The 24226-nt window shown below is 41.0% G+C and overlaps 2 protein-coding genes across 4 annotated transcripts; both read right to left on the bottom strand.

Moving 5' to 3' along the window:
• Window positions 1–518: 518 nt before the first annotated feature.
• On the bottom strand, window positions 519–11255 carry LOC307251757 (uncharacterized protein). Of its 2 annotated transcripts, none has more exons than XM_080029167.1 (6): window positions 11099–11255; window positions 9418–9550; window positions 3234–4213; window positions 2913–3096; window positions 2658–2792; window positions 519–2045 (listed from the first exon to the last, which is right to left on the bottom strand). In XM_080029167.1, the coding sequence occupies exons 2-6, from the start codon at window positions 9533–9535 to the stop codon at window positions 1366–1368; spliced, it is 2097 nt and encodes a 698-aa protein (XP_079885293.1). In that variant the 5' UTR covers window positions 9536–9550; window positions 11099–11255; the 3' UTR covers window positions 519–1365. The 2 variants fall into 2 exon arrangements, with proteins under 2 accessions (XP_079885293.1, XP_079885294.1); XM_080029168.1 differs by having other exon boundaries at window positions 3261–4213.
• Window positions 11256–12432: 1177 nt separating this feature from the next.
• On the bottom strand, window positions 12433–24153 carry LOC307252464 (uncharacterized protein). Of its 2 annotated transcripts, none has more exons than XM_080030135.1 (6): window positions 23891–24153; window positions 22187–22294; window positions 21970–22044; window positions 17951–18525; window positions 15274–15543; window positions 12433–14262 (listed from the first exon to the last, which is right to left on the bottom strand). In XM_080030135.1, exons 1-6 carry the CDS (start codon window positions 24118–24120, stop codon window positions 13640–13642), a joined length of 1881 nt encoding a protein of 626 aa, XP_079886261.1. In that variant the 5' UTR covers window positions 24121–24153; the 3' UTR covers window positions 12433–13639. The 2 variants fall into 2 exon arrangements, with proteins under 2 accessions (XP_079886261.1, XP_079886262.1); XM_080030136.1 differs by having other exon boundaries at window positions 21970–22039; window positions 23891–23917.
• Between the last annotated feature and the right edge of the window lie 73 nt (window positions 24154–24226).

Genomic DNA, 24226 nt, shown 5'->3' with positions numbered 1-24226 from the left:
AGAACATCATCTTGTGAATGTAATTTTAACTCCAAATGGCATATTATGTGCTTATGTAAACAACGTTATGCTATCAGAATTACTACCATATTCATTATTTTGTCCTCTTTTTTTATTTAATCTTTTTTACTTAAAGTGTCAACACCGTGTTTCCTTGCAGTGGTGCTGCCTTCAGGAGCAGCTTTGGGTTTCGTTGGACATTGACCTGCTTGGAAACTGGGAGAAACTAGCTCAGTTTGAGCAGGAAAAGGACACAAAAACTGTTGCTTGTTCAAAGACAACTATCATGTATGATCAAGTAACTCTCTATCAAGATTAGTTTAATCTGATTGAGAATAGCCTACTCATAAATTGTTCGGTTCAGAAGTATTACTACCATCACATATGTTTTTAGTGTTAATATATTGTCTATTTATATTTATTCAAGACTGTTTGTACCTCTTGTACATTCACCTTTGCAGTGAATAATCCCCAAGCAAAATAGTCTTTAATGCTCATCCTTTTATTGTTCAGTAAAACACGTCCCATACATTTAGACAGAGGCAGCACTGGGCAACATTTACCATCTACATGGCTTCAATTTTTGACTTTTTGTATCATCATTGCCTTTGAGGATTTTTCTTTTATTCACAATGTTTACTTGGCCTGTAACAGTTGTCTAAATCAGATGAAACTGATTAAGTATTTGATTGATTGGGATTAAAAAAATAAACACTACTAAGGCAAAATGGTTTTGGCAAACGAACAGATGAATATCTTTATCCCATTGCTTCTTTACTGGCTAAATGTAGCTGAAAACCAAATAACGAATTCCAGTTTCACCTGATTCATAGGCTGTTCATTGGCCATGGTAATGCCTGATACAAAAACATAATATATTTTGAATCATTCTCAATCCAATTTCCACATACACCATTAGCTTCAATGACAAATACTGCACTCTGGAAAAAGTGAAATCACAAATGAATCGTTTTACTATCATAAATACTAATGTGAGTGAGATATGTTGATGCAACTAACATAGATAAAAGATTTATGAAAGAGAGTAAATATGACCTTTATAATTTATCATCAAAACAGTTTTCAACATTTTATCTTGTGTTGGTAGTAAATATTTGTTTGGTCATTTTGTCTGAAACTGTGTTAGCTGCTGAACATCACACGACGTGTCTGTTTATGAATTTGTCTGCATTTTTCTGGGAGTTAAATATTTTGTACGTTTTTGTGAACCACCACATAGAGGATGAATGACGGCTTATTCACAGAGGTAGTCCTTTACTTTCATGATGTACTACTAGAAATCTTGTCATGTAATACTACTACTGGTACATGTCACTAAAGATTATAGTTTATATAAATACATTGTCAGTCGTGTTTGTCTGTTATGCACATGTTAATTGGGGAGTTATCGTCGCTCTGTGATGAATCATCGTTCTTCACACAGAATGGCGACTCCCCCTCAGTCTGAATCTGCTCATGTTTCCGTTTGTGGAGCCTCAGGCTTTGGGAGCGGCTGAAGCCTCTCCCGCAGACCTCGCAGCCATAGGGCCTCTCTCCTGTGTGAAGCCTGAAATGGTTCTTGAGGCTTGAAGCGCGCGTGAAACTCTTTTCACACTCGGGACAGTCAAACTTCTCCCCAAAGTGGATTTTTTCATGTTCCCTCAAGCGTCCGGACTGGTTGAAGCTGCGCTCGCACACCGAGCAGTGGTAGGGCCTCTCCCCTGTGTGTGTGAGCCGATGTCTGTTCATGGCCCCCGAGTGGGCAAAGCTTTTATCACAGTCCGGGCAGGAGAACGGCTTCTCACCCGTGTGGACCTTCTGGTGACCTTTGAGTTGACCTTTCTGGGTGAACTGCTTCCCACACAGATTGCATTGGTAGGGTTTCTCTCCCGAGTGAATCCGCATGTGAATCTGAAGTGCGGACTTCTTGTGACAGTCTCTTCCACAGAGCCCACAGCAGTAAGAGCTCTTTGTCAGAGGGTCCAAAAACTGTCCCTGCACTGGTGAACCTGGTGGACTGTCGGCCACACAATCCTCTCCAGACACTGTGGAAACATAACGTCATGGAAGTTTAAACATGTACCACTAAAGACAACAAAAATAGCTGATTACCTTTTTTTTAATAGTCAAGATACAGATTAGAAAATGATACAGGATTGAAAGTAGATGAAATAATAAAAACAAATGCGATGAACATCCTTCAACTTTTTGGGTTGCCGTCTAGAACAAATTCATGATATTTAGCTCATACAATGAATTTAGCTACAGTTGGTGCAGGAAACTTTGAATCCTACAACAGTTGGAACTAGGTCTCCATGCATATCCCTAGTAAAGTCTAGGGCTGCGTTCCAAATCACATACTCATACTTTCATCATATTATTGCGCCTTGATCTTGCCTCTTGCTTTTATATCCGTTGGATCCTTGGATGTTTTCATACAGAGGCTCCGTCGATGTGACATCACTTCCGATGCGCACTGGATTGTGGGTCAGAATCGCCCAAGTAGCATGCTGATTTCAACACAGTATTTTTAGGCATACTAAATTTGACCACAACAATTGGGAGATTCTAAATCTTTTTTCTACCATACAGAATAGCAGAAAGTATGGGTATTGGAACGCAGGGTACATTTCACACATAAACAGTATTTTACTTACTGTTGACAAGTTCTTCTTCTTCTTCTTCTTTAACAGTAATGCTGATTTCTGTGTTGCTCTCCTGCTGCTGCTCCTCAGTTTCCTCTGACATGGTACAATCCTCACTACCAGACACCTGGTCAGAAGCTTCTTCTTCTGGTGAAAACACAAGTGAAGCAACCCGTGAATATTTAAACTGGTCATCAAGAGGGACGCCATTAATGCTCATTTTAATATTCAGTTCAACAATAAATCTGTAGTCTCGTCTTTATGTACCGCACAAAGGTTCCTCTTCCTCCTCCTCTTTCACTATTACATTCACATGTGGACTGGAGGTGTTGTCCTCAGGATGGTCTTCTGGTTCTTTCAGGTTATTTACACACTCAGCTGCTTTGTCACAGTGAATACCTTCTGTAGATTGGGCCACAACTGCACTGGACAAACTCTGACTGTCAGACACCTATAAAGCCAGTTTAATAAGAACAAATGGAGGCAACAATGGTGTTAGGGACTTGTAAACAACTACATGTATAAATGCAGCAGAAATCATTGAAAAATGTCAAACCAACTACCACTAAAAAAACACACAAGTCTCACTTTGACATGTTCTTGTATTAGCTCTACCTCAGAGCTGATGTTGTTGGCCAGGTCTTTCTGGGATGGTTCATCGACTGCAGCTTCAACCGGGTCCGAGATGACACCTGTAGTGGATCCATTCTTGTTCTGCGTACATGATCGTTTGTGGTTTCTCAGTGTACCTGCCAGTGAGAAGTGCCTCCCACAGTCTTCGCAGGTGTACGGCTTTTCTCCCGTGTGAATCCTCGTGTGCCTCCGAAGCTCGCCCGGAGCCACAAAAGACTTATTGCACTGTGTGCAGCTGTACGGTTTTTCGCCTGTGTGAGTCCTCATGTGTGTCGTCAGAGTCCACTGCTGTGCAAATGTCTTACCACAGTCGGGGCAGTGGTAGGGCGTGATGCCGGTATGGAGGCGCTCGTGTCTCACAAGTGTCCCGGACAAGGCAAAGCGTTTGTCACAGAAAGAGCACAGGTAAGGCCTCTCTCCAGTGTGAGTCCTCTGGTGATCCCTCAGCTCGGCTGCTGAGTTACAGCTCTTGTCACAGTCCGAACAAGGAAACTTCTTCCTAACAAAGCCCGCAACAACCTCGGAGTGCATCGCCTCCAAGTGAGTTTTGAGGTGCCAGTGTCGGGAAAAGCTCTTCAGACAGATGGAGCAGTGATAGGGCCTTTCGCCGGTGTGTGTCCGCCGGTGCAGCCTGAGCTCGCCTTGACTAGCAAATCTTTTTTCGCAGAAAGTGCAGGGGAAGGGCTTTTCCCCGGTATGGACCCTTTGGTGGATCATGAGCAGTCCCTTCTCTGGAAATCTCTTCGCACACATGGAGCAGGGATAAGGCCTCTCTCCGGAGTGCGTACGTAGGTGGCGCTGAAGTTTAGATGCGTAGGGAAAGTCCTTCCCACACACTGAGCAGCTGTGAAGGGACGGTGGTTTTTCATTCTCACTTTGATCAAAAGTTTTGGAGGGAGCCTCTGCATGTTCAATGCACGGGATGTCATTCTCTCCTGTGGAAATAGACATTTTATTTTATTATTTTTCATGGAAATTTGGGGTTAAAGATGCATTTTCAAAACAAGCTGAATCACAAGCATAAACAAAAGTGACACTAATGGTGGCAAGAGATGAAGTAGAGTTCTATGTGCAGTATGTTAGTCAGTAAAATAATGCTGTTCTGCAATAAAGTAAAATAAAATAAAAGTATTTCCATTCATAGCATTCTACCATAGGTACTAGGTACAACATTAAAAGGTTGAAAGAACTGTAAAAAATGGCATTTATACTGAGACTTTATGTTGACCAAAACCCTAACTATTGTATTGGATCCAGTACTATGAGAGAAAAAGTGTGATCATTGCATTTCCAATCTGTGTGCAAGCATGATGCATTCAGGTACCTTACATTTGCTAAACTAAGACAGGCACTAAAAGGTGGCACTTGATGTTTATGGCTCAAATTAATATTGGACTGCATTACAACGTACAGGGAGCTCTACCTTTCCTGCTTATAGTGTATACTTTGCTGTTGTAATATACAGTGCATACTGCATACGTAAAGTATTCACAGCGCTTAATTTTTTACACATTTCCTCATGTTACGCTGGATTCAATATACTTTTCCCTCAAAATTCTAGACATAATACCCCATAATGAAAACTTAAAACGAAGAAAATCACTTGTACATAAGTATTCACAGCCTTTGCGATCGAGCTAAGAAATTAGCTCAGGTCCATTCTGTTTCCACTGATCATCCTTGAGATATTTCTACAGCTTAATTGGAGTCCACCTGTGATAAATTCAGTTGTTTGGACATGATTAGGAAAGGCAAATACCTGTCTACATAAGGTCCCAAAGTTAAGTGCATGTCAGACCACAAAACAAGCATGAAGTCGAAGGATTTGTCTGTAGACCTCAGAGATAGGATTGTCTCCAGGCACAGATCTGGGGAAGGGTACAGAAACCTTTCTGCTGCTTTAAAGGTCCAAATGAGCACAGTGGCCTCTATCATCCGTAAATGGAAGAAGTTTTGAACCACCAGGACTCCTAGAGCTCCCTCCCTCTAAACTGAGTGATCGGGGGAGAAGGGCTTTAGTTAGGGAGGTGGCCAATAACCCGATGGTCACTCTGACAGAGCTCCCTCTGTGGAGAGAGGAGAACCTTCCAGAAGGACGACCATCACCGCAGCACTCCACCAATCAGGCCTGTATGGTAGAGTGGCCAGACGGAAGCCCCAGCCCGCCTGGAGTTTGCCAAAAGGCACCTGAAAGACTCTCAGACCATGAGCAACCAAATGTTCTGGTCTGATGAGACAAAGATCAAACTCTTTGGCGTGAATGACAATCGTTATGTTTGGAGGAAACCAGGCACCGCTCATCACCTGGCCAATACCCTCCCTACAGTGAAGCATGGTGGTGGCAGCATCATGGTGTGGGGATGTTTTTCAGCGGCAGGAACAGGGAGACTAGTCAGGATTGAGGGAAAGATGAAGGCAGCAATGTACAGAGATATCCTGGAAGAAAACCTGCTCCAGAGCGCTCTTGACCTCAGACTGGGGCGACGGTTAATCTTTCAACAGGACAACGACCCTAAGCACAAAGCCAAGATATCGAAGGAGTGGCTTCAGGACATCTCTGTGAATGTCCTAGAGTGGCCCAGCCAGAGCCCAGACTTGAATCCCATTGAACATCACTGGAGGGATCTGAAAATGGCTGTGCACCGACACTCCCCATCCAAATTGATGGAGCTCGAGAGGTTCTGTTAAACTGCGAACACACCGCAATGGCCGCGCGGCCAGATTACATACAAAGTCAATGTACTAGCGCGTGGCCGCGCGTCCACCCAAGAATCCGCGTCCAGCGGGCGTTTCCTCATCGAAGCGCGTGAATCGAAGGCGCGACCATTTGCGGCACGGCCAACATATGCGGCAAACGCAGAAGATGAAAATATTTGTCTTTTTGGCGTCACCGTGCCGCGACAGCCAATCAGCGTTGAGATTGCCCGATGGTCTGCAAGACGAGGTGGGCGTGTGGAGTGAGGACATTGTGCTTCCAATACATTCTGCAAATATGTGTATTTTGCATCTGTTTAGCTGTTGGTTGTACTCTAGCCAAGGTAGCGCCGGTTAGCATAGTGAAACTCACCCAGCTGTTCCGGAGGATAATATGAACCCAAACTAGACGGCAGTGTTCGTGTGGAATTCCAATATACAGTCATATGAAAAAGTTTGGGAACCCCTCTCAGCCGGCATTATAATTGACTCTGCTTTCACAAAAAAAATATAAAAGTGGTATGTCTTTAATTTACCAGGAACAGCTAAGTACTGGGATGTTTTCCAAACAAAGATTTTTTGAAAAGCAGTATTTGGTTGTATGAAATAAAATAAAATGTGAAAAACTGGCTGTGCAAAAATGTGGGTACCCTTGTGGTTTTGTTGATTTTAATGCCTGTAACAGCATGTAAAACTGATGACTTTAAACACAAAGTTGGTTGGATTATGTTGTTAAGCCTTGAACCTCATAGAAATGTCTGTTTAATCATGAGAAAATGTATTTTAGGTGCCTAAATGCAAGTTGCACTTCTCTTTGACTCTCTGCTGAAGTGAGACAGAATGGGATCATCAAAACAGCTCCCAAAAGATCTGAAAAACAAAGATTGTTTATTGTCATGGTTTAGGGGAAGGCTACAAGAAGCTTTCCCAAAGGTTTCAATTGTCAATTTCGACTGTAGGGAACGTTTTCAGGAAATGGAAGGACACAGGCACAGTGGCAGTTAAACCCAGGCATGGCATACCAAGAAAAAAACAGGAGCGGCATAGGTGGAGGATTGTGAGAATGGTTGCACACAACCCACAGATCACCTCCAAAGACCTGCAAGAACATCTGGCTGCAGATTGTGTATCTGTACATCGTTCAACAATTCAGCGCAATTTGCACCAAAACATCTGCTTTTTATAAAGACCAAATAACTTAATTTTTGTCTCATCAGTCCAAAGCATTTTCTTCCAATATGAATCTGGCTTGTCTAAATGAGCTTTTGCATACTCCATGCAACTGTATCTGTGGCATGGGCGCAGAAAGGGCTTCCTTCTCATCACCCGGCCATACAGATGTTTTGGTGCAAATTGCACTGAATTGTTGAACCATGTACAGATACACAATCTGCAGCCAGATGTTCTTGCAGGTCTTTGGAGGTGATCTTTGGGTTGTGTGCAACCATTCTCACAATCCGCCGCATATGCCGCTCTTGTACTTTTCTTGGTCTGCTAGACCTGGGTTTAACTGCAACTGTGCCTGTGTCCTTCCATTCCCTGACAACGTTCCTTACAGTAAAAATTGACAATTGAAACCTTTGGGAAAGCTTCTTGTAGCCTTCCCCTAAACCATGATAATGAATAATCTTTGTTTTTAAGATCTTTTGGGAGCAGTTGTGATGATCCCATTCTGTCTCACTTCAGCAGAGAGTCAAAGAGAAGTACAACTTGCATTTAGGCACCTAAAATACATTTTCTCATGATTAAACAGACATTTCTATGAGGTTCAAGGCTTAACAACATAATCCAACCAACTTTGTGTTTAAATTCATCAGTTTTACATGCTGTTACAGGCATTAAAATCAACAAAACCACAAGGGTACCCATATTTTTGCACAGCCAGTTTTTCACATTTTATTTTATTTCATACAACCAAATACTGCTTTTCAAAAAATCTTTGTTTGGAAAACATCCCAGTACTTAGCTGTTCCTGGTAAATTAAAGACATACCACTTTTATATTTTTTTTGTGAAAGCAGAGTCAATTATAATGCTGGCTGAGAGGGGTTCCCAAACTTTTTCATATGATTGTTGTAGTACAGCGAAGCACCGGTGTTGTCCTCCGCCAGACCGCGCACTTTCACTTTCAGGTAGGCTGATGTCTGCCTTTATTTTTGCCGCTGAGCACATACTGCTGTTGTTATTGTGTTTAGTATGTTGCTGAATTGCTGTTAATGTGTGTGTATTTGCGATCGGGGTGCGTCTTCATGCTATTTTAATGGTATTTGTGACATGACTGCCGCTGGTTACACAGTGTACATACATCTGTATTTTTTGGCACAGCTGGACCATGTTGTTGTTGTTGCACCCTAAGTGTGACGGGTCTGATCTCAGAAACGGCGTCGGCGTCAGGAATATATGGCCCAATATGATCAAGCGGCGAGCAACTTGCGTTCACGCGGCCAACCGCCGCAGGGGGCGAGTGCAGTGTGTTCGCAGCTTAAAGAGGACCTATGATGCTTTTTGACTTTTATGACCTATAAACGTTGTTATGATGATTCATAGTCATGCTTAACCATACTAAATTATCAAATAATGACTTACATGCATTTCGACGTATTCCCTGCTGACCGTCTGGGGTGTCTGTGCAGAGCACTAAACACTATTCTAGCCAGTCGAGAAGTCACGTCTTCAAAGCGGTCTACCCTTTCATAATTCGTGACGTTGCATAAAAATTTGTGACGTGACCACGCGGATGTTTCCATGTATGGTAATGCTGTCACTTCCCTGTTCGCGTCTGCCTCGCGCCCTTATAGGTCCATGCTCGCGCTTCCCGCCACTGAAAGTGTTCCGGAAGGAAGGTAACCAATCACAACAGAGTGGGGTTTGCAAGAGGGGGGGGGGGGGGAGGGTAGCGGAGATGGCCGATGCACAGGCGGAGGGAGCGGAGATTGCCGAAGCACACACACTCAAGTGTTGACAGGACGTGCTGGATCGCCAAAATAAGAGAAAGAGCTTCCCGAAAATCTACATAGTTTTTTGTGATGTGATTCGTGTCAGGTTGCTCTATAGCAGTGTAAAACAAGAAATTAAGACCAGAACAGTAGTATAATAGGTCCTCTTTAAAGAGGAATAAGCCAACTGGCCAAAGATAGGTGTGCCAAGCTTCGAGCTTCATATTCCCAAAGACTTGAGGATGTAATTGCTGCAAAAGGTGCCAAAACAAAGTATTGAGCAAATGCTGTGAATACTTATGTTCATATTATATTTTCTAAGTTTATTTTTAATACATTTGCAAAAATCTCAAAAATACTTTTTTTTAAATTGTCATTATTAGGTATTATGTCCAGAATTTTTATTGAAAACAACAATTTAATCCAGTGTTATTCCAGGCTGTAACATAATGAAATGCGGAATAAAGTGAAGCGCTGTGAATACTTTCCGTATGCACTGTATTTACTCACTGAGATCAGAGAAATCCACTTCTTCTCCATCCGAGTTGATCAAGCCTCCAATTTCTTGCTGATCTTCCTCAACGAGGATCACAGCTGGTCCAAAGTGCTCTGGGTTTTCAGAGCCCATCTCTCAAATGAGCAGCTTGATAGAGGGGAAGAAATAATAATTTATTTCATAAGCCCTAAAAGAAACTTGACAGGTTCATTTAAAATAATAAAAAAATTAATCAGTTAGAAAACTTCACCACAGTTCTGCACAAAGAAACACATAAAGTAAAAGTTGTGTGCCATTTGCATGCATACAGTTTGTTAAAACATGTGTATGTTAATCATAGCCCTATATTACAGATGGGTTTTTACACACACACTATATTTTTTCACATTAACACAGATAAAGAATTGTGTATTTTTTTAATACATATTATTTCACGTTACCACCATTTACCAAGCCTGATTTAAGAATATACACCCAAAAAGCCTATAATAATATTTTATTTAAATGTCGCCTTGAGAACATGTCGGATCATGCCAAGCCGATCATTAATGCGAGAGGCCTTTTTAAATTGTTTAAAAAAAAAGGATGCTACTAATTACTTTTTTGTTTATATATTGAAATGTGAGAATATTTTTTTCTTCTTATCATGTCTTAGCATTTTTACAACTTCTAAAAGATTGTTTTAAGACATTTTAATACCAATTTAAGCCTTATTTTAACATGAATGATTAATCTTTAATCCTCAAGTATTATACATGACATGTATTATGCAATTGTCAACGTTAGGCAACCCTGAAGATGCAGATCTGTGGTACCTTCTACTCAATGAACACATTTTAAGCCTATTTTAAGGATATATTGGAAACCTAAATTCACAATAAGCCACACAATATATTTGAATTATTGTATTATATCCCAGATGTGATTTAGAATCCCCAAGGATTTATTCATTCATTTGAATTCTGCTTCAGCTTCTTGGAATGGATCTCAATGGGGAGAGGACACTTGTCACTTGTGAAGACATCCATTGTCCTGCTCAAGGACACTTCAGCAGAGCGAGTTGTGAAAGGGGTCTGAGGGACATTCCAACGTCACAAAATTAAGTTATGTTACGAATAAGGTGCAACATCATTACTTGTTGTATGAAAATATTTTCCAGTGCTTTCAGGTGGTTTGAATGTCAAGGGGAGGGCTCTGTTTTTGTCCAGCTGCGGCACTGAAAAGCCCAGTTAGCTCAGTAGCATGATTAGCTTGTGTAGGACTCATCTCTGCTCCATCCACTGGCTCACATCAATTGAAATGTAATCCTTGACTAATTGATTAACCTGTTATCATAATAGAACCCCATTACACATGGTGCAAACGCACCCTCCAGCACAGACACCCGCGTTTGACCTCTGAAAGAGATGGTGGCCAGCGCTTTGGTCAACCACCTCTGCCTTGGAGAAAAACTGTTATTAGCCAGCTAGCCACTCTTCATTAGCTTTTCTGATCTTAGCAATTAGCTGACAATAAGCCACCCCGAAGCTACAGTCGCTAATCAACATTAACAAATAACACTTCCCATGGATTCACCATCGAGACCAACGCAAACATAATACATTACTATGCTGGAAATGTCCCTCTCTGCCCGTGTAACCCTCGCTGACTTCGCTAGCTAACGTTTAACAACAGACAATAGACATTTTGACCAACCTCAGCATTGATTTGTCCCTCAGGTTAAAAAAAAAGTGGTCGCTTAACAAAGGTTTATTGAAACGACCTTGCCATATTTCTACTTCTCTCTCATTTCCATGCTAAATATGTTCAGACAGTGGGTAAAAATGTCAACTAACTAATGAGTTGAGTTAAATAAGCGTTGGAGCTGATGGCAACCTTTTCTAGCTTTAGCTGTTAGCCACCATGTTAGCCACTTACAGGAGGGTCAAAACTTCCGGTTGCCGTTTGAAATCAAAATAAAAGCCCTCATTAATATAAGTTATTGCTTTGTTTGCATGCATTTCATATTAAATATTGCGTATTCGAGTGTGTTTATAATCATTATAAATATACAGAAAAAACTTCGAAATGTTATTTTCTTACAAACTTTTTGGATGCCTCCCTGGACGAACTGCAGGAAATGGCTGAGGAATACACTATCATCTTGGTTTCTCTGCTGAGCAGTGATGGGTGGATGGACAGAAGAATAGATACATTTATTAATTTTTAATTAAAATATGAATTCTACTGAGCCCCTACAATGACATGGGCAACAAAATGTTCACTTCTTTATTGCTCGGTCTTATAATAGGTCCATGGTTGGTAGGCCTATGTTAATAGTTCCATAGTTTCACTCTCCGTCTTTAGACCTTGATTTGGAGAAAATGGAAGAGGAGGGATCCCTGTCCCAGATAGAGAGAAATAGGTGTAAACAATAAAATAACTGTCACAATCAGGATGAGAAATTTAAATGAGTTTTTGAATATGTAATTTGGAAAACACACGCTCATTTTATTACAGAATTTAAAAAAATATTTCTCGGATCCTAACAATCGTTAACATGAAGTGTGTCATGACAACAGAATAGATGCTATAAAAGTAAACAAGTGCTAAATGTCACAGCTCAGCTCCTAGGCTGCAATGAAGATGAGATCCCAGACACATTTGCAACTGTGACCATGCATGTTTATTTAAAACAAAAAATATGAAAGGGAAAAATGCAACAGTCAATAATCTGTGTTGTAAGCATGTATTGTGGGCAATGTAAAGCCACAATCCTTTGCATGTGTAGGGAAGACAGAACATCTATATGAAAGGAAGCATGCAGTTCAACCTCGCTTCAATAAAATGCTGCCGATTAGATAGATAGATAGATAGATAGATAGATAGATAGATAGATAGATAGATAGATAGATAGATAGATAGATAGATAGATAGATAGATAGATAGATAGATAGATAGATAGATAGATAGATAGATAGATAGATAGATAGATAGATAGATAGATAGATAGATAGATAGATAGATAGATAGATAGATAGATAGATAGATAGATAGATAGATAGATAGATAGATAGATAGATAGATAGATAGATAGATAGATAGATAGATAGATCTTTATTAATCCCATAAGGGACATTTAAATGATACCGGCCAGATACATACAATAAATACAAAGTGCACAGGAAATACACAGAAAGCTGATACAATTAGGTTCCGTTCCGTTTCAGTGACCACAGGCCTAGAATAGTAGAGTCTGAGATGCAGGCAGGAATGGCTTCCCGTATCATTCCTCTAAGCAGTGCAGATAAATCAATATGCTGATAAAAGTGTTCTTAAGTTTGTTCAGTTTTTCCTGGAGGGGGTGCGGCATAATCCATAATTACCAGCATTCTGTCCTCGACCACCTCCTCAAGACTGGCCAGACGAGTCGACAAGAGAGCCTGCCTTCTTTATGAGTCTATTCAGTCTATTGGCGTCCTTTACCTTGATGCCTGCACCCTGCACCCCAGCACAACACAGCAAAAAAAATGGCACTTGGCTACAACAAACTGAGAGAACATCTGGAGCATTTTGTTGCAAACCTTGGAAGTCCAGAGCCTCCTCAGAAAGTAAAGCTGGCTAAGGCCCTTCTTGTAGATGGCATAAGACTCCCTAGCTTGTCATCCAGTTGCACACCCAGGTAATTGTAGGATTTGACGATCACCACGTAACATCCACCGATGCAGACAAGAGACAGTTGAGACTTGTTCCTCCTGAAATACACCACAATCTCTTTTGTTTTTGCCACATTCAGCTGCAAGCAATTTTACCCACACCACTTCACAAAGCGGTCAAGCAGGCCCCTGTACTCATCCTCACGTCCAACCTCCCAGCAATAGCATAAGTTATATTAACACCGTCAACCTCATGCATGGCAATGGTAATCGAATGCACCGATCAACTGAAATTTGTGGATTAAGATACAAAAATAAAGGTTCTGATTCAAATATAGCCACAGATGAAATAAGTACAAGCTGTGCATGAAATACATTTCAATGTAAAAGCTTTTATATAGTTGAATTTGTTTTTTTGTGCCAAGAATGCAGTAAAAACATTCCACAACAATCTATACATTTACAACAATGATTTACATTATCATAATTTATTTTCTGAAATTCCATACAGTTCAGTACAAGAACACGATGATGGAGCTTAACCCAGTTATATTTTTGATGTTCCCTTTTCTTTCTTCCCAGGCTGAATTCCTATGTGACATTATTGATTATCGAACACTAACCGCTGTTGTTTGGGTCGTCCCAGCGGTTTAGTTGGAGGTTTTGGTTTCTTGTCGTGGATCCTCAGATGCTGTCGATAACCGTTATAATAGTAGAAGCACTTGCCACATTTCTCACACATATACGGTTTCTCTCCAGTGTGAACTCGCAGATGAACTTTCAGGTCAAATGCTTTGGAGTAACTTTTACCGCAGACTGAACAGAGGTGAGGTCGCTCTCCGGTGTGAGTCCTGATGTGCATATTAAGTTGGGAGGATTGTGCAAACGCTCTTCCGCACTGATCACAGCGGAAATTCTTCTCTCCTGTATGAGTATATTCGTGTGTTTTAAGCGAACTTGCTGTGATAAAACCCTTTCCACACTCTTTACAGAGGAAAGGCAAATCTCCTGAGTGAACGCGCTTATGTACTTTAAAATGATATTCATTTTTGAATGTCTTGCTGCAGTACGGACATTCGTAAGGCTTTTTGTGACTCTTGCTGTGTTCCTCCAGCTGTTCTTTCTGAGGAAAGTCCATGCCACACTCTCCACACACATTGACTGTTACAGGGGATTCTGTAGGAGGAGTCTTCTCTAGAAGTAATCTCCAATTTGGTACCTTTCCTGTGAGAAAACGAGAGACATTCATAGTAATTTCTTTTCAGAGAGTTCTTTCAGAGGAACAGTTAAGAGCATTTAAACATTGCTACAAAATCAATTAGTATCAATGGTTCTGTCATGGCCAAAGTTAATCTGCATAAATGTTGTACATTCAGGCTTTGTTGCAATTTCATTAAACCACCACATGTAGTGTAAACTGTTCCACAAAAGAGACATGGTTGGTAGATAATATAGGCACAACACCAGCCCCCAGCCTTGACTACCGACTGACCATTTTGCCTGTCAAAAAGAAAATCTACTTGCAACCGCAATGTGTGCTTGTGCATTGGACATAACCAGGCAAACAAAAAGACTGCGATTTGTGGTAAATAAATGTGCGCATGTGTCTTCAAGTGTTCCTCTCCTCAGATGAAAGAGACGCGTGTGTGCATGACTATACTGCATGCAGACGGAAGAGTAAACAAACATAACGAGCAAACAGATGAACTGGCTGCTAAAAATAAACGCAACGTCTGCTATATGGGGATATTTAGGATTCAGGTACAGGGACGTTGGACAGAAAAAAGTGCTGTGCAGAACTTGGAAAGTTAAAGACTCTACCTCACCATTAGCAACACAACCAGTCTGTATCAACAGCTGTGACAGAGAAAACGTTTCAGTAAGTTTACATCTGTGCCACACAGCTACTGACTTTGACATTTGGAGAAATTAGTAGATTTATTTTCAATGGATAACAACATTGTATTTATAATTTTAACTGTTAAGTTATTTTGAAAAGGCTATCGCATCGCAGTGTTGTCCACAATAATCGCACAAACAACTCTGAATTGTAGTTTAAAACTTCAATTATAACAGCCGATTTATTAAATGTCTGCTGTTAATCACGCTCTGGCCAATTAAATTGGAAGCATTAGATCAGGTCAACATGACGTAGGTTAAAGAGAACAAGGAGCTACAAGTTATTAGGGTAATACGACATGAGCATCCTCAAACAAAGATAGAAAAGCCTCTGACCTCTGTGAATTTTCATGTGTGTTTTGAGGTTTCCGCTTTGCGTGAATGCTCTTCCACATATGGGGCAATGGAAAGGCCTTTCCCCTGAGTGGACCACGAGATGTCGCTGCAGATGATGGTTGTGACGGAAGCTTTTTCCACAGATCAAACAGTTGTAGTTTTTCTTGAGCCTGGGACGTCCCTCATATTGTTTCAGCACTTCAGGTCGCCTTTCTTGAGTCTGTTCATGGGAGCTGCTTTGTTCAGGTTCCGGGTGTCTTAAAGTTTCTTCTACAAAGAAAAAAGGTGAAGTGTTAATGCAATGAATTATACTCTTATAGCAGCAGTTCTGATTTATCACTTCAAGCAGCAGAAACAAGCTGTAAACACAACAGTAACATATTCATGTGCTTAAGTTTTATTCTGCTGTCCGTGATACATGTAGCAATGCTGTTTAATGTAAATTCTTCTGAACCCCCCTAAAAACCAAATCGGTTTCCTTCAAGCCTCAATCTGGTTCACACCTGCACTCTATAAAGTGAAACGGAAAGGCTGTCAACTTGAATGCCGTGCAAAGAAATCATCACTTGCAGTTCACAGTGAAGCATACAAACTCCACCTCACTGCCTATAAATATGCCCTCACTGCTGCCAAGTCTGCCTACCTCTGATGTAAATTGTGCGCACACAATCTCCGCCACAGTTTCATCCCACTTCTCCTCTGTTTCATCCCACAATCTAAATATAGTGATTTAACACGTAAATTAACAAAATAATATCACTTACTTCTCCTTTAATATGTCACTTCAACCTGGACTTCCACTGCTATGCAGAAGACACCCAGATTTACCTCAGCACCAAATCCCCTCACAACTCCCCAAAACTGACTCCTGCCTGTCAGCAATTAAAACCTTCATGCAACAAAACTTTCTCAAACTCAGTGACAAAACTGAACTCCTCCTCATAGGCTCCAAATCCTCACTTAACAAAATCACCAACCCCCCTAAACTAACAATTCATGGCACCAAAGTATCCCCCTGCCCCCAGGCCTGCAACCTCAGCGTGATCTTCGACCCCTAGCCTCTCCATTGATTTAGCCTGACACCGCCCGCCTACCTACTTCCACTCAATTTGAATTTCCCTTCAGTAGTCAATCTGGGTCCGTGGTATATTCGCGGGTTTTCTCTGGTAGATTTTTACTGGTCCAATCAGCAAACAGAGGGAGTGGTTGAAAACAATGACGTTGAGATTGTGAGCCAGTTTCAGTTGTAGTCAGAAGCTGGCGCATGACATACGCCACGACCAAACGTTATGCGATTGATTGGAAGTTTCAAAGTGGCACTGGGCAGATTCAATAGTTTTAAACTTCAACAGACACCCGACTTCAAGTGATGTAACTTTTGTCAATTGAGCGATTCTATAACTTCTGTACAAATGAAATGAAGTACAATGGTCTGGTAGGACCAGGCTACAATTGAGCCCCATATTCGCCACATTGTCAAAACATCGCCAAAATCACTCCCTCTCTCACACCCCCCAGCTACTAGAAAAACTCATCCAAGCCTTCATTTCCTCCCGTCTTGATTATTGAAACTCACACCTTTACGGCATCAGCTTAAGCTCCATCAAAAGGCTACAAACATCATCCAAGTCCTGAAAAACCTGCACTGGCATTACCACTGGATCACATATAAAATCCTGGTCCTCACCTTCAAAGCCCTCCACCATCTGCCCTTGTTTGTCTGTTTTTCTAATCAATATATTGAATAAACCAGTAGAACAGAGAGGCCCTGGTTAATATCTAGCCTGGTCCAACCAGACCATCGTACTTCATTTCATTTGTACAGAAGGTCTGGAAGTGCTGTAATTGGCAAACGTTCACTCACTTGGAGGCGGGTGTCTGTCGAAGTTTAAAACTATTGGATCTGCCCAGTGCCACTCTGGATTAGCCAACCAATCGCATCACGTTTGGTCGTCACGTGTGTCATGAGCCGGCTTCTGACGGTGCGTTCAAGTTGTACAGGGAACTCGGAAATTTCCGACTTCACTACATATTGTAGTCTATGAATCTACTGGTACCTTGCAACAGTAACTTGTTAGAGCCTAACGTTTAGTTATTTGGACGAGAACGGTTTTAGGCGTCCATACTTTCGCGAGCAGATGCACTGGAACACAGACAGGTCGGAACTCGGAACTACCAAGTCGGAAATCTCCTTCTTCCGAATATAAAGGAACGCAGCATTCAACTGAAACTGGAGCGCAACTTTCGACGTCATCGTTCTCAGCCACTCGCTCTGTTCGCTGATTGGACGACTGTAGATTCTCCGGAGAATCTGGGAAATGCGCTGTACACCCAGACTGACTACTGAAGGGAAAATGAAATTCGGCCGGAAGTAGGCGGGCGGGCGGAGCCAGGCTAGTTAATATCATGTTGTACAATTGTATCTGTAGAGTCAAGAATGTGAGAATAAGAGCAGGTTAAAAGTGTGGTACTGTCTGCCTTTCTCCAGTGCACTTCGAAACATTTTATTAGGACCCACTTTTAGTTTTATGCCATTGTAACTACATTTGAAAAGAACATGACGCACTGTAATGGCTGATGTAAAAGGCAATGTAACATTCACACCAAGTTGAAGGCATTAATGGAATGGAGCAAGTACAATGTGTGCTGTTTGTGAAACACTCAAGACCAGCCTCACCTATTCTTCTGCTGATGTCTGTCCTCAAAAGCTCTTCAGTGCATGGTGCAGGCAACCCTGTAACAGGTCCAAGAAGTCTCTGGTCAACAGGCCTTGATATTATTTCACCTTTTTTAACACCAGAAGATGATAGTCTCTTCTGCCGAACAGATGCTTGGAGTTCACTCATTTGGGGTGTGTAGTCTGGATCATCACTGTCATTGTTGATATCCGGTTCCTCAGGGACACCCTCGCAGTCTGGATCATCACTATCAGTGTTGATATCCAGCTCCTCAGGGTTGACGTCGGAATCTGAATCAGCATCAGCATCCTCAGTGTCATTATCCAGTTTCTCAGGGACACCCTCATGGTCTGGATCAGCGTTGTCAGTGTCGTTATCCAGGTTTTCAGGGACGCCCTCGGGGTCTGGATAAGCACCATCACTGTTGATATCCAGTTCTTCGCGGACACCCCGGTAGTCTTGATCAGCGCCGTCAGTGTCGTTGTCCGGTTCCACAGAGACACACTCGAAGTCTAGATCAGCACTGTCAGTGTCACTATCCAGCTCCTCAGAGACACCCTCCTCCCAGTCAATGCTGAAAAAAGTCAAAAGAATATATATGTTTTATCAAAAACCATTCATAAGGTGTCCCACCTTGACTGAGTTCTGGACATCAGTTTTTCAAACAATTTCTGAAGTACTTCAGCATCAAATTGAGCCGAACCCTTTCACTGCAATTTTCGGCATTGCTCCAAATCCGGGCTTGCCTAAAGTGAAGCTGAAGGTACTGGCCTTTACTTCAATACTTGCTCGTAGGGTTATCTTACTCAAGTGGAAAGATCCTGCTCCTCCTTCCCACTCACATTGGATTAGAGACATTATGGCATGTATGAATTTAGAGAAAATACGTTACACTACCCAGTACCCAGGGATCCGAGAATAAATTTGACAGAATTTGGCGCCCCTTTCTAAATTATTTAAAAAAAACAACAATAATTGAGAGTAGCTACCCCCTCCCCTCTTTTATTTGATTTAATTTTATTTCTTTATGTGTTTTTTTTCATATTGATTGTTTGTTTTTGTTTCCTGTGGTGTGTGTTTCGTGTTGTTGGGTGTGAGGGTGGGATGTGGGTGGGGCATGTTCGGGAAAAAAAGGGGAAAAAATTTGTACTCGTTGTGCTACAACTCCGTTGTTACTAACATTTAATAAAAAAAACCTTTGAAAGAGAAAGAAAAACCATTCATAATGTATATTCATAAAAACTGAAATAGTATAGGCAAAATGCACATGTAAATGTAAAAGACAACTTATTTTGGTACCCTTTCCAACTTTTGACAGCGGAACCCCAAATAAATGCAAGCTGCTAAACCGCTGATACGGTGATTTGATATGGTGCTTTTTTCCAAAGCCCTTAACATTGTTTGCCTTTCATTCACCCACTCAAGATGGAAAAAGCCATTCTAGAAAAAGCTTGTTCATATTTGAACTGACTACCAAAACAAATACATCCCTCCCTTTGTGCTCCTCCAGAGGCTCTGCCCCATGACACGCCTTGCCCTAGCAACAGCAGTCATCACCAACTACCTGTCCAATAGCATTGTTACTAGGATTGGGCGCGAGTGATCGATTCCTCGTCAGTCCTTGTTTTAAATACAGTGGAGGAAATAAGTATTTGATCCCCACTGATTTTGTAAGTTTGCCCACTTACAATGAAATGAACGGTCTATAATTTTAATTAGGGATGCAGCAAAATGAAAATTCTTGGCCGAAACCGAATAAAACCAAGCAGTTGGCCGAAAAGCCGAAACCGAATACCGAAAGAGGCTTTTACAGTTTTGTTTATTATTTAGTCAATTATTTCAACATTGCATACATGAACTCCCAAATGTTCTCCTCAAACACAGCCTACAACTAAAAAGCAACCCTAAATAAATTAAAAACAGTAAAACCTTCAAATCTAAGAGTAAAATTAATATTTTACTAGGAATTAATTTGTGAACCACTCACTGATTTTTACCTTGACTTATATGAGGATGAATCTACAAAATGATCGACTTATTGCCTTTTTTCATTTTTTGCAGTGCAGTGCAGGTTGAGTTGCTCTAAAAAAAACTGCACCACAGCTCCCACCGTAATGTTCAGACTTCAGAATTTGCATCAAAGCCCTGATCATAACAATGAGAGGCTTTAAACGATGGCCATGCTTAGGAGGTGATTGTAACTTCTTCGTCTGTAGACTGAAACTAATGGGGGGAGGCGGCTCGCTGGACATATATTTAGTCGCGCTGTCAGTTTGCCGACATGGCTCTGTGTATTCAGGCTCGAGAAATGCAATCAGACCGTAGGAGCCTTTTCCCCCCAACAGCGCTAACGGACAGGATATCTCCGGTTATCATTTTAGCTGTCAAACTAAAGTTTTTTTTGCGCGGCGGCCCTCACCGGCGAGGTGTCACTGTGAATGACACCGTTACCAACTGTCACACTGTCACAGAGTTTCACCGGGTGAATCGCTGCTTCGCTCGCGCAAGGCTTTTGTGTTTCTATGGTGATTAAACATCAGTCTTGGACGAGCGTTTTAACTTTATGCTGCATAAAGCATTGCACTATCTGCGCCGTATTTCATCCAGTTTGAAAAAATGCTCCCACACTGGACTCTGACATTTTCATGCACGCACCAATTATTGCATTTGTTGCTGTTCTTATTTTCAATGTTGATTGTCCCTACAGCCCATCCTTTTTTCGCCTTTTTTCACTGATACAGTCTTACGCTGTTCAATGTTGAGTGAAGTAAATTGTGACCTGCCTATTTAATTACTCTTTGTTTTGAACATGTCAACAAATTATATGGTGACTGCATCTGTTTTAAATAAGTATTAAGCGTTGAATAGGTTATATTACTGTGCAGACAGATGTGTTGCATTCTAAAAATAGATAATGGTTAAATGAGTACTCAACGGATCCTCGGATTACACTACTCGTGCCCATCCATAGTTGCTAATAACTTCAGGAATACTGCCTATAGCTGATTGGTAGGAGAAGTGTTGACGGTCTCAGTCCATCTCCCTCTATATCAGGGGTGTCAAACTAATTTTGGTTCGAGGGCCACGTACAGCCTCTCTGATCCCAAGTGGGCCGGACCAATAAAATAATGGCAAAATAACGTACATATGTCAACTCCAAATCTCTAGATTTGTTTTTCAGTAATATGCTTTATCACTCAGCCTAAATTTGTAACATACATTATCACGGATCACAAGGGATCTCTGTACCCCCCAGGAAATGTCTTAGTAAAGGTTGCTGCTGGCTAAGAGAATAGCAGCAACATTTTTGGGTTTTTTTGCTCAAAGATGCCAATAAGCACTCATGAAATAAACAACTGTTTATTTGAGTACAAAAATACAACAGACACTGACCTTGCAATTTTGTTTTCTATGTACAGGGACACATTTTGTGCAAACATGCATACAGTACAACATACAATTAAATAAAAGTGCAACTTCTACTGTTTTGATTTATTTTTAAATACAGAGGTTAGTGGTTGTTTGGAATACATTTTTCCCAATTAAAAACATAAAAATAAAGCAGCATTCAATATTAGGAAATAAATCTTGTAGGCCTACACTAGCATGCCCACGGGCCGTATGTTTGACACCACTGCTCTATATTATATTAATAATAACAAATTGTATTTGTATTGCACCTTTTATACAAGATATGCAGCCCATAGTTCTTCAGTTATGGTACTGCATGCATAACAAGCTTCACATTAAAGCAACAGGGTAAGGGGCTGGGCTTCGTAGCTGGGATGACCAGCTGGAGATGGCGATTGACGCCTAGTGCATACCCATTTGCAAAGAGTGGGCTGTGTATAAACACTAGACCTGTTTCAGTGTACCCACAGTACAGACAGGTAGCGGACGGTGAGGAGATATTACCTACTATAGCTGGTTTTGTCCAAAACACAGAAATAAAACCGTCAAAAATTAAAAATAAATAAGTCGATTCAGGGAAAATAATGAGAGGAAGAAGTGACTATACCTGACTTCCAACTTCGCAATAGCAGAAGAGGTGCTATTTTCAAGCTCATTCTGTACCTCCATGTTGAAGTCTTCCCTGCGAAAAATATACAATAAAAATGATCACATTCTGCTATGTGATTAAGACTATAACACATCTGTTACTTTGAACAGATAATGAGGTTAAATCAGTTTCAAACACTGAAAAATTAAACCAATAAGGAATTTAAACATTTTACCTTAACCTTTCGGGCAAACGGTGAGAGCCAGTGCTTGTCATCGGTGGCGGAGATCGTCCAAACCTTTCGTCCAAATACGTTGAGGTTATATAGAGCTCTTTCTCGAAGCTGAAGTAGAAAAAAATATATAATATAAAACATCTAACGAACAATCCTATTATACTAGATTAAACTCCTACTCTTCATTTTTTTTAAATCAATCACAGCACAATAGTCTAGATCAGTGGTGTCAAACATACGGCCCGCGACTTGTAGAGCACACATTTATGAGCATTTAAAAAAAAAAAGTAAGTCTCTAGCCCATTCCTGTGAGGAGATATGAATTTTTAAAGAAATAACCAAAATGCTCACTCCAGCCGCTAGGGGGCAGCCTAAATAAAAAAAAGCACATTTTAGCAACGTGGGAAATGGTAAATGGCAATCTTGCTTCACCGCTATTAATGTTTCCTCCAGTGCTTTATGGCAAAGTAAAAACCAAAAAAATAAAAAATAAATAAAACAATTTTTATTTTTAGTGCTGAACAATTAATGTACTAGCAAGCGCGATGTGTCCGCGGCTCTGCACGTGCGAAACGAGCAGGAGCATGCTAGTGTAGGCCTACAAGATTTATTTCCTAATTTTCCATGCTGCTTTATTTTTATGTTTTAAATTGGGAAAAACGAATTCCAAAACAACCAATAACCTCTGTATTTAAAAATAAATCAAAACAGTAGAAGTTGCACTTTTATTAAATTTTATTTTGTACTGTCTGCATGTTTGCACAAAATGTGTCCCTGTACATATAGTAAACAAAATTGGACAACTGTAACGTCAGTGCCTGTTGTATTTGTGTATTCAAATAAACAGTTGTTTATTTCATTAGTGCGTATTGGCATCTTTGAGCAAAATACCCCCCAAATTTTTGCTCCTGGGGGGTACAGAGATCCCTTGTGATCCGTGATAATGTAGGTTACAAATGTAGACTGAGTGATAAAGCATATTACTGAAAAACAAAGCTAGAGATTTGGAGTTGATGTACGTTATTTTGCCATTATTGTACTGGTCCGGCCCACTTGAGATCAGAGAGGCTGTATGTGGCCCTCGAACCAAAATGAGTTTGACACCCCTGGTCTAGATGTATAGTATATTACAACTATGGTGTATGCACGTTCTTGTATTATACTCTTGTATTGTGTTTCTTCTCATATATGACATTGCCTGCTAGCTCAGTGCGGAAATGAATTTTTACAGTATGTTTACTGTTCCTGAATTAACTAATTGAACGTCTATAAAAGTACATCAAGCTATCTACATCTAACACTGCATCAAAAACACAACAGAGTCAAAGATTATATCAATATCAAACCTTAGTTGTTCAGGTGTGTCAGTGACCGAAGAACATACTGTAGGATTGTAGCTAATAGTATTTCGACCTGTGTATCAATACATAACAAATAATCACACTGTGTTAGCAAGTTGTTGGGTCTAAAACTGACATAAAACTTAGACCGAACAACACAGCAAGTATTTGAACTAACGTGAGCTAAACTGTGGGTTAGCAAACTGTAGCTAAAGTTGCTGCGGTGAAGCTAACAAGCTGAGGGGACAGACAGCTGTACCGAAAACTCTCCTGCTACGATGCTGGGCAGACTGGAGTACATTACGCTGAATGTCCGAGGGAAAGTATTGGTTGTGAGACGCATAGCAAAACTCATTTTACCAACCTGTCCAGCAGAAGGATAGCTAGCTCCTCATCCGTTTTTAGACCTTTCAGCTCTCTCACTTCTCTCCACCGTTGGAAAGCCACGCCGATGTTAACACGGGTTTTTCCCCTCGCCTGATCGAAGACCTTCTTTTTAATGATTTGTTCTTCTGATCTTCTCCTCCTTATCCTTTTCTGTTTCTCGGCCATCTCTCTGTATTGACAATGTCTGTTGCTTAGGGGCTTGTACATATTTTCCGCATTGTGGTGGGGACTGGGAAAGCGTTTTCATTCAGACTGTAAACAAAGGCCTGTGTCAGCCTTGCGGTCCACGCATGCGCATTTTGCCGTGGATCAA

Source organism: Ammodytes marinus (assembly GCF_949987685.1).
Source record: "Ammodytes marinus genome assembly, chromosome: 6".
Classification (NCBI taxonomy): domain Eukaryota; kingdom Metazoa; phylum Chordata; class Actinopteri; order Uranoscopiformes; family Ammodytidae; genus Ammodytes; species Ammodytes marinus.
Note: the sequence above shows the minus strand (reverse complement) of the source record. Positions and strands in the feature narration are given on the sequence as shown.

Excerpts from the sequence above, each read along its gene's own strand:
- LOC307252464 (XM_080030135.1), bottom strand. The coding sequence starts at position 24,120 with ATGTACAAGCCCCTAAGCAACAGACATTGTCAATACAGAGAGATGGCC. Across the intron at positions 22,045-22,186 it reads CGTTTGCCCGAAAGGTTAAG|GGAAGACTTCAACATGGAGG; the intron begins GTAAAATGTTTA and ends TATTTTTCGCAG. Across the intron at positions 14,263-15,273 it reads ACACATGAAAATTCACAGAG|GAAAGGTACCAAATTGGAGA; the intron begins GTCAGAGGCTTT and ends GTTTTCTCACAG.
- LOC307251757 (XM_080029167.1), bottom strand. The coding sequence starts at position 9,535 with ATGGGCTCTGAAAACCCAGAGCACTTTGGACCAGCTGTGATCCTCGTT. Across the intron at positions 4,214-9,417 it reads AGTGGATTTCTCTGATCTCA|GAGAGAATGACATCCCGTGC; the intron begins GTGAGTAAATAC and ends CTATTTCCACAG. Across the intron at positions 3,097-3,233 it reads TAATACAAGAACATGTCAAA|GTGTCTGACAGTCAGAGTTT; the intron begins GTGAGACTTGTG and ends CTGGCTTTATAG.